This window comes from Adiantum capillus-veneris, chromosome 13 (genome assembly GCF_014529385.1).
Source record: "Adiantum capillus-veneris isolate H3 chromosome 13, ASM1452938v2, whole genome shotgun sequence".
Lineage (NCBI taxonomy): Eukaryota > Viridiplantae > Streptophyta > Polypodiopsida > Polypodiales > Pteridaceae > Adiantum > Adiantum capillus-veneris.
Window position 1 is genome coordinate 1445944 of NC_140943.1, and position 10530 is coordinate 1456473.

Genomic DNA, 10530 nt, shown 5'->3' on the forward strand with positions numbered 1-10530 from the left:
TTTGTCAGCAATTGGAACGATCTTACTATTCTCGAAGAGAATCTTGAGTAGCATTATTTTAAGAGGGGGTTATGTTCAATTGTGGCCAGATGCAACAGAGTGATCTTTGACATGAAGAATGATTCTTATATGGAGTCCTATGTGCAACAAAGCTTGGTATAGGCGACCGATTATGTAAGTGCTGCGAAGCTACTTCTCAAAGAAGAGAGGTTGTGGAAATGATTTTGCTCAATGGCAGTTGGTGCGGGGTGCCAATGCGGACTTTTTTGGCCGTGTGAAGGGCCGCTTAAGTGCAATTTTTTTAAAAGAAAAAAAAAGAAGGCAAAATCGTCTGCAGTGGACGAGGCAGTGGACGAGCAGAGTGGGATGGAAGGTCGACACTTGGAGATTGCATGAAGGGGGGTGGTGGCGCCATCTGGGTGAGGCCATACGGAGTTGCATGAAGCCAGAGGCGGGTCAGTTTTAGAAGACCAAGGTGGCTGGAGTTTTTTTAAAGGGCGACAGGTTGTCGACTAGGGAGCCGCCAGTGGAGACGTGGGCAGAAGGTGGTGAAAGGGAAGCCAGTATATAGAGAGGAAGGCGACCAATAGCGAGGTCGCTATTGGCCGGCTGCAAGGAGGTGAAGGGTGGTGGCCGACTGCATGAAGCGGGGAGTTGAAGTTGAGGGCTGCCATATTCAGTGAGAGGGCCAAGAAGGGACGGCCACTAAGAGTCGGGGTTCGCGTGGCGGCAACGACAGGAGTTGAGGAGAGGCCTCGCCAGTGAGGGCTTGAGGGGACGGGCTGGTGCATGACATAGGGGCGTTGCAGTTGAAACTCATGAAGGGAGGAGCTGCAGAGCAGCGTCAGCAAGAGGAGGTGGGCGCCATTGCAAGAGGAGCCAAGGGCCGAGAGTAAGGGGAGAAACAGGTCGAGGAGGCTGCAAGGGGCTGGCCATAGTGGAGAGGCCGCCAAGAGCTAGGGACGAGGTGCTGAGGTGGCCGCCAGTGGTATCAAAGGGCGGGTCACGAAGGCGACCAAAAGGGAGGGCTCGTAGGAGCTCTGGACATCAGGGAGGCCGTGAGCAGAGATAAAGGGGAGGTCAAAGACGATGACATGGAGGCAGTAAAAGGGCCACGAGGTGTGATAGTGGGGAACTGTGAGCAAGCTGGGAGCAAGACTTGTCGGATCCTACGCTCAAGGAGTACAGTGTCTACGCCAATTCATCATTGTACATTCTCTAAATGAAACCAAGTGTATCAAAATTATGATTGGTCTCTATGTGTATAGCATTTGAGTGCATCCCTCCCGTTTGTAGTACATGTGATTGGTTTGTGTGCGAGTGTGTTATGTATAAGGGATTGTGCAAGGCTATGTGTGTTGGTGATATAGGGTTACATATTTGTGGGTGTTGCACATGTGAGAGATCGGACAAGAGTCTATGTGTCAACCACTTTTGAGATGCAGAATATAGTGCTTTGAAGGTTCAAAGGTAGAAGCTGTCATTGTATGCTTTGTAGTCGAGTGCATATAGTCTGGGTTGATCGGGATCGGGCTTGGACAATAGCTGTTTGCAGATTGTGTATCTGGATGTGTGTTTGCTAGGGGATAGGGGTGCTGTGAGATCACTGAGCTATATAGAGGAATCGAGTTTATGTGCTGGTGGTTTTCCCACTTCCCCCTTTCCATATTGTGGTGCCCCCACTGAGGATCCACTGATTGCTTCCTAACAAGGTGTTCTTGAGTCAAGATGAAGCAGGAGTTTGGGCCAGTGTTCAAAGGAGATGAGGATGCCGATGATTGGCTTGCCGATTTTGAGCTATTCATGTTGACAGTACTACGGATGCTAGGTGATGAAGCAAAGCTCCAAACTCTACCTTTGGTGCTGCGAAGAAAAGCAAAGGTTTGGTTCGATGGCTTAGAAGATCTGCACAAGCAGAATTGGATCGGATTTTGCGAGCAATTCTTACAAAGGTATCGAAAGGTGGTGTCAGCTTCGGAGGCAGATGCGAAGATCAAAGGTTTGCACCAGGACGTAAGTGCGAATTTCAATGCTTTTGTTGATAAATTTGAAGCTTATTGGGGGAATTTGGCGGCTGCTTCCCAAGCAACCAATGCGGAATATTTGAAGCTCGAAAGGTTTCTATCATGCTTGCATCCCTATGTTCGTGAGAGAGTCGATTATGAAGATCCAAGCACTTATGATGAAGCCATCAGATTTGCCAAAGCAAAGAGTCGAAAGATGAAGAAGAAGATGGAGGCAGGTTTGCTACATTCGGCAATCATGGTAGCCACTGGACCGAAGCCCAAACAGATTGAGGAGCATCAAAAGCTGGTAAAAGCTCATTTTCTTGATATGCATTTGATCAAAGCACATGAAGCTAATTCCAGGCTAGAAGAGGTAGAAGAAGTGCCAACCAGGTCTCAAAGAATACAGCGAGGTATATTGAGTGCCACACAGTTTGCTTCATCAAGAGAGCGAGGTCGTAAAAGTTTTTCAAGAAGAGGTGCCAGTTCTAGAGCCAGCAACAAGGAAGGTAGCAGTGGTCCAAGAATTGACAAGTGCAAAAGAGGAGTCCATCAGTTCTCATAGCTCTAGCAGCAGTTTGGACACAGATAGCATGTGGGAGACAGAATCCCTGTCTTCTAGGTATGAAACTTATGATGTCTTTCATGTAGATGAAGCTGAGAAAGATGTATGCGAGTTGCCTGCCAGCCAGCTGAAGATCGAAGAAAAGCATAGTGCAAGTGTGGAAATGTCTTGTGTGAACAGGCCAGTCGAGCAACCATCTCTTGTGTCTTATGATGGTGATTCCTTGCTAGCGGAAGAGGTATGGTTTGATTGTGTATCAGACTTAATTGAAGAGCAGGTTTTCGAGGATGACTTGCAGGAGCTAGAAGCAGAAACAGTGGTAGGTCAAGTGGATTTGTCTATGCAGGGGGTGGGGCAACCTTGCCTTGGTGAGCATGTCGAGGTGTGCTTTGAAGTTCCAGAGTTTGTGGGTGGCCATTGAGAGTTAGCTCCGGCAGATGATTCTATGGAAGCTGATCCAGGTGCAGCCTATGAGTAAGAGGCTCCATGCAATGAGGAAGGTGCCACCAACCTTGCAGGTGATGAGGTGTTTGAAAAACAGGTTATATCTCTATCAGGTCATGTTCTTGAGTATGAGAAGGGGGCCTTGGTGCCATTTACAGAGGGTCTGGATGCAGGTTTGCAAAGGGATCAGGTTTACTTGGCTATGCAACAGGTGGAGGCAAATTGCAGGGTTTTTCTTTTTTGTGCGGTGCTATTGATAGCCATGTTGTTGTAAGGTGCTATTGATAGCCATGTTGTTGCAAGTTGCTTTGCAAGGTGTACTATGCAGGTTTCAATGCTCATGTGATGAAGATAATGATATGGAGGGTTCTATAGCAGATGGCATGATAGCGGTTTATGGTACAGGTGCTTCGAGGTATCGAAGGTATGCTTATGGTTGGCAGAGAGACTTATGGATACGGGGGGACAAAGCTGCATGTTATGAAGAGCAGTTAGGATGGCCTGTCTATTGGCCTACAAGGGCAAAGAAAGATGTGAAGATGCATGCTTTACAGGTGGATGGCCAAGGCCAGTGCCTTATATTTGATCCAGGTGGACTCTACACCATGCTTGGGGAGGCTTCGAGCTTTCCATTTGACCCTGCACTATGAGAGATCGTGGTGTTTACCGCGGGCCATTACCGCAAAACAAGAGAGAGGAATGCAAAATGAGGAGAGAGAATCGTTTTGATGCAGAAGCGACACTTTATCGCACATATTACCGTGCAAATATCCGCGATTATTGCCGCAAACATTACCGCTAAGACAGGCTGGACCCCCTTCCCCCTTCCTCTCCCGCGGGTTTCCATTTAAATCCAATACAACTCCTACACTCTCCAGAATGCTTGCTCACTTCACTTTATTTCTCTTTCACTCTAAAAATTCTATACATAAATCATTGAACTCACAACAAAACCATTACAAATACTATTCATAAGCACATAACGAAACATTTGCAAATTAATCATATACTACACCAAGTGAAAGAGTGGAGAGTTTTTTTAATTCTCATCTTGTATAAGATCTCTACAAGCACTGGGATCCTTATTTAGACCCATAGTATTCAAATCAATAAACAAATTTAGAGATTCTTCCTCCTCTCCATCACCTCCTGTAGAATCATCATCGCTTTCTCCCTCTTCCTCCTCCTCAAGATGACTATTTGCAAGGCTTGGCTGACCTTCTTCAACTTCTACTACATGATCTTCCTCTTCATCTTGTGGTGATGGCATGATGGGATCAATTACTGGCTCAATGCCCGTCTCTGCAAAGATAGATCTACCCCGCCGCGTGACTGGAATAACATACCAAAGTCTTCTTTCAAATATACATGGCACATAAAAGACCTGTACGTCACACACTAAGAATAAGCTGATATACATAACTTAAATGTTTAATTCAAGTTAATTTCACATAGCCTAAATTACCTGCTCGCAACTACTAGGATACACCAAGTTGTCAGTTTTTCCCCGATGGAATTGGGTGGAATCCACCATAATAAGCCCATTTTCATGTCTTTTGACCTCACCCGCAAACCATCGACACTCAAAGAGGATTTTGTAAAAAGATCTGAAATCCAATTTGATTATTCTCTCTATAGTACCACAATATCTGACCTCATCTGTTGTTGTGTCAAAGTTTCCCATCATGCCACAATCATTAGTGGTCCGACGCTCATCTATCTTGCGGGTGCGAAAATGTCGGCCTTCGGACCAAATGGAGTTGAAAATGAGACCCTACAATCACAATGCATAAGAGGTTACATCGCATTTTATTAAGTGATTTGCATACATGCATACATAACATATACACACTCACCTTGCGCAAGCATCCTCACGCATACTCCCATTCTTTATGGCTTATTTGTTCTCCTTGTGCTTTGGCATTGGTCATGGCATTATGGATCCACTCTACTTGAATCAAGTCAGGATCTTTTGCAAGCTCTTTAGGAAAAGGAGGTGCACGTCTACCTCCATGGGACCTCTTCCATGCATCTCTATCCCTTTCTCTAGCTGCGCGGGCTTCCAAGTACATATTGACCCATTTGGTCATGATAGTGGCATTAAGTAAAGAGTAGTTGTTGACTATGGCATGAAACTCTCTATCCATGACCAAGAGTGAGCCTTTTCCACTGGGAATGGTTGAGTGCTTCCTAGGATCCTCTTCTTCACTCCACAGACGAGGCAATGATGGATCCACTGTGATGAGATACTGTGAGACATACACAAATGCCTCTTGCACCACCCAACCTTCTGCCATGCTCACCTGAAAACATTAAAACCACATATTTTTATTGGTAACTCCATAGCGTATAAATGCTATCTATATTGTATTTAGCATACCTCCGGTTGTGACCTCAATCTAACAAAATCCTTTAAAGTCTTCAAGAATCTCTCCAAGAAGAACATCCATCTAGAGTGAACCACCCCACAAATGGCAATCTCCTCAACAAGGTGAAGCAATAGGTGTATTTGGCTAACAAGGATTGTACGTGGGAATGCATCCTCAATAGCACACACTGCCTCTACTGCAAGCTGATGGGCACTGGAATGGCTTCTACTTCTATCTCCTTGGAGCTCACAAATCTACAAGGCAAAACGTTATATAGTAGATGAAAAAAAATTCCAAAGTTCATGCATGCACAACATGATATAGTACTTGAAAAAAACCCATTACCTCACAATCTCACCCACTTTGAATATTGCAGCCTTCACCTTAGTGTCCCCATAACCACTAATAGTTATGGGAAGTACAAACTACAAGCAATAAAACATCTTAGTGAATGTCAACCTATATATAAGGACACATAGACACCACAAACTGTTCTACTCTTACCTGAAGGATTTTATGCCAATCATAGGATTTCAATCCATACAATTGAGTGGAGCCACCCTTTTTGGTTTTTGTGAAAGCACCTTTGAGTGACCGCATATATCCCGTTGGAGTTCTGATGGATGCAATAACTTGCTTTGTCCGCTCTTGGTCTGCCTTTTCCATTATCCACGGTGCTTTCACTACAAGAGGTTATGTGCTCTTGTGACGCTCTTAGCGACGGAAATACACTGGGTTTTTATAACCCCCGGCGACGCTCTCACAGAAGAGTATAGCGACGCATATAGCGACGCTACAGAGCCATAAATAGCGACGCATATAGCGACGCCTGAGAGAATTTTTTTTTGGTGGCAGGGCATTGAATGCCTGCCACCCATCAACCATATTGTACTTGATTCACTTTTTAAAAAAAGTGCAAAGGTAAATAATAGACCCAAAATAGTCACCCACAAGACGCATTGTTTGCAAAATTGACAATTGTACACATCATAGACAAACTGAATTGATTGGCAAATGTAATAATGACAATTGTACAACATCATAGGCATAAAGAATTGATTGGCAAAAGGAATTGCGGTGACAAATGTAATAATATACATGGTTCAAAAAGACGTATAAAATCCGTCTCATGATACATAAGCTATGAGAAACCCTAAACTAATGCTATCTAGATACGGCTAAACTGACGTCGTCTAATCAGACGTCTCATCGCGTCCAAGCGGCGTATCTGTCGGATTCTGCAAAAAAAGACAATAAGACAGTTTTCAGTAAGTATAAACATATAACGACATTTATAAAACAATACAAAAAATAAAAAAGAGTAAACCCTAATACTAACCATGCCGCTGCGAGAACTGAGAATGTCCATCAGGGCGTTTAAGCCCTTCCTGCCTGCGTACTCGCGCTCGTACGGTGTGGGATCACGTCCTGTCATCGACCACTGTCAAAACATACAAAGATTTCATTATGTTAGAACTAAAAAACTCATAAACCCTAAACTATCGAACATGCATAAAGAGCAATGTGAAAAGACTTACAAAATCGGCCTCAAATGATGCCCATCCACCGCTCCCCAAGTGGTGCGAGCTCCCTGCCTCTACTCGCGCTCTGGCTGCATCCTTTTGTTGCTTCCACTTGTCGGGATTCTCGCGCGCTGCTTTCTTCGCATTCTTCCAATCTTCTTTGGCCAGCCAATCTGGCCTATTCCACCCATTCTTGATTGCTTTTTGCACTTCGGAACGCTTGTGTTTGCAGTATTCGCGCATTCGAATCTTCATCAGGTCTTCATTGAAGCGCTGATCCCGTGTTGGAACGGGAAACTCATCATGAAGTATGCTGATGACTCTGTTTTTTAAATCACTTGGTACTTCACTCCATTTGTTTAGTATATAGTGTCTAAACAGCTGAGAGCAAAGACCACGCATGCGCGAGATCACCTTCTTGCCGTCATCATCCATGATGATGCCGCCGCTGATGTCGACGGAGTAAGGCAAGCCCTCTGGCCGGTGACGCGTGAACCTGGGTGTCCCGGCAGGGGTCTCTAGCGGCGTGTCGATGGGGGTACGGACGTCAGGTGTCTCCACCGGCGTCTGGGACCCGAAGCGAGGAGTGTCGAGTGGGGTGGCTCCTGGCGGAGTAGGTAGAGGTGTGTAGCTTCTAGGAACAGTCAGCCGTGCAAAACCTGGCGTAGACGGCGATGCTGTGGCTGGTGTGGGGGCGGGCAAAGAAGGGGAGGGTAAAGAGCCTCGTCGAACACGAGGCGGTGTGGAGGCATCGGTGGCGGAATCCCCACAACAACCGCCACCGCCACCACTAGAGCGCCGGTGTCTAGAAGAGTGTGACGCTCGTCTCGTCGACGCCGAAGCTTCGGAGCGCGCCGAATGCTCCGAAAGAGAGGGAGATGCGGATGGTGTAGGAACGCGCGATGATGCGCCAGAGCGATGACGCTCCACGTACCACTGTCTCTGCTGCGGTGACAAAGAAGAAAGAAACTCCTCATCATCCATACCTGCATTAAACACACGAATATTTAAACTTAATATTGAATGAATAGAGTAGACAATGACGCAAAGACCATTAAATACAATGACGTAATGACGCATATAAATACAATGACGCAATGAATCGAGTGGTAGAAGAGGCAAGTCGAAAACTCAGAATTTTCAATCAAAAGATGTGAGCGCGAGTAGAAAAGAGCGTTACACACCATGGAAGCTACTTAGAGAGCTAGAGCTTTTACAGCACGGAGCAAAATTGTTCAAATACAATATTTGTGGCTTTAAGAGATCTCTCTCTCATCCTCGCATAACTCAGCATAACTTCCTATATCTATATAGAGCTCTCCGTTTAAACACATATCCTCTGTTTCATTTTGTAGCTCCTCTGCATGCACCCCATATAGAGCAGTAGCATCTTGATGCTCGTCTGGCACCACCGCAGCGGCTTCTGATTGAGCATCTTCTCTGATCTCCTCCATTGATGTCGTTGTGATTGGCACATGGTAGCCTTCATACGTCCTTGCACTACGAGGGGCTAACTCTATGACGTACCACCAGTTTGATGTAGACTTTGTAGGATGAAATACTACCTGCCAAAGCCACATAACTTACATGAGAGCTTTCAAGCACATAACTTGTAAAAGGGGGATGTTAACTATTTATATACTTACTTGTTCACAATGCTCGGGTAGTACGAAAGTGTCTCTTAGGTCAGTCCATTTCTTAGTAGAATCCACCTCAAGAAAACCAGACTCTCCTCTACGCACAGTAGCGTTTCGACCCTCCATGATTATCTTGAACCATTGCACGTCGAACAAGTCGACAAAAAATCCTCTGTAATCGATCCTCAAAATCTCTTGCAGCGTGCCGAAGTAAGTGAGTTCCGCCACCACGGGATCTGCATCAGAGGAACGTCGTCGACTAGACTGTTCAAATTTTGCCATGATTCCACAATCTTGAGTAAAACGCTTTTTGTCGATTCGTTCCACCCTAAAATGTCGACCTTTACACCATGCTGCTGTGTATGACTTATACTACAACGAACAAAGATTATGAGTGGCCGTTCAAACGTTTATAAATAAAGTCACTTGCTAGTCGTACATTGCAAACTTACCTTGGTCGCGCAACCCCGAGAGTACTCCCACTCTTCTTCAGTCACTTCGTCACCGCATTTTGTGCGCTTTTCAATTGGTTGTGCAACCATCTTAAGCTCATGAAGGTTGGTAGGCTCTCCAGAACCGCTGGATAGTGCATCGGTGGTCGTCTTCCCCGTCTCCACTCGATTCGTGCCCTTTGTCGCTCTTGCTTTGCATCCTCATATTGTGAAATCCACTTTTGCATCACTGGATTGTGAAGCATGCAAAATCGGTTGATTTTAGCCTCTAGATCTTCCGTCATCTTCTTCTCAACACCGAGATTGCACATGACAATCCCAGATATGCGCTCATCATCTATGGTTCGCCATAGCGTGTCCCGGGATTTATCAAATCCGTCTAGCCACTCTCCAATGTACACTAGGGACTCTGATACCAACCAACCTTCTGCCATGCTACCCTCCGGACGTGCCTTTTGACGCACATATCCCTTAAGCGTTTTCATGAAACGCTCTAAGAAGAACATCCATCTGGAATGAACTGTGCCAGCTATTTCCACCTCATCAACTATGTGAATAAGAAGATGCACCTGAATGGTTAGCATTGTAGTAGGAAAATGTTTCTCAAACATGCACACAAGCTCCGCAGCATTTAGTTTGGCGAATGGTATGGAGTCTACGTCGATCTCCTTTTGTGAGATCCATTGCACCAGCTTTGCAAGTTTGTAGATTGTGTTACGGATGTCGAGAGACAAACATCCCTCAATGGCAACCGGTAAAATAAACTGTAAAGTATGTGCAGCAATGATATTAAAGTCCACATTTTATGCAATGATATTAAAGTCCACTATGAACGTACCTGACACATTTTATGCCAATCGTGTGACTTCAAACCGGTAAGCTTTCCTTCTTTAGTAAAACACGTTCGGAGCGAGTGCATTACGCCAGTGGGGGTCCGCAAAGATCGAATGGCCTCTTTTACTTTGCGTTCTTGGGCTCCTGTGAAAATCCATGGTGCTTTAGGAAGTTTTATCGATCCATCAGACGCTGTTTGCGGCCAATATTGCTCCATACGATCCACATTTCTAAGGTCAACTCTGGCTCCCAAAGTATCTTTCTTGCCGGTCAAATGGTCCCATAGTAGATTACCCACATTCTTGAATATGTGCATTGGATCGAGCAAGTGATTGATCACGAGTCGAGGCCAGTATGGTAACTCGTACCATAGAGATAGTCTCTTCATCCCTGGAGGCAATCCGTCATCGCACATCTCCTTCTGCTCTAACCATGCTTGTGCAGACATCCTTGGTGGCTCTCTTCCCAAAAAGCCGTCGCGTAACACATGATTCTCCGGAAGATACGCTTGATGACCTTCGTAGATTTGCTTCTTCAGTGAGGGTGCCCTACGTGCATTCAGTCTAGGTCCACATGTGACACATGCTCTGTATCCGCTTGTTTGAAGCCCTGCATGTATACACATGATAATAGATCAACTATGGGGAAAAACCAGATTTACAGTGTCTGAGAGAGGAGTGTCAATAGATCACCTGAGCAT

The 10530-nt window shown here is 45.5% G+C and overlaps 1 protein-coding gene and 1 pseudogene across 1 annotated transcript; both read left to right on the forward strand.

The window, feature by feature from the left end:
- Window positions 1-527: 527 nt before the first annotated feature.
- Window positions 528-3245, forward strand: LOC147443502 (uncharacterized; annotated as a pseudogene).
- Window positions 3246-3290: 45 nt separating this feature from the next.
- LOC147443503 (uncharacterized) lies at window positions 3291-3812 on the forward strand. The gene has a single exon (XM_086527672.1). It carries the CDS (start codon window positions 3306-3308, stop codon window positions 3663-3665), a length of 360 nt encoding a protein of 119 aa, XP_086383798.1. The 5' UTR covers window positions 3291-3305; the 3' UTR covers window positions 3666-3812.
- The last annotated feature ends 6718 nt before the right edge of the window (window positions 3813-10530 follow it).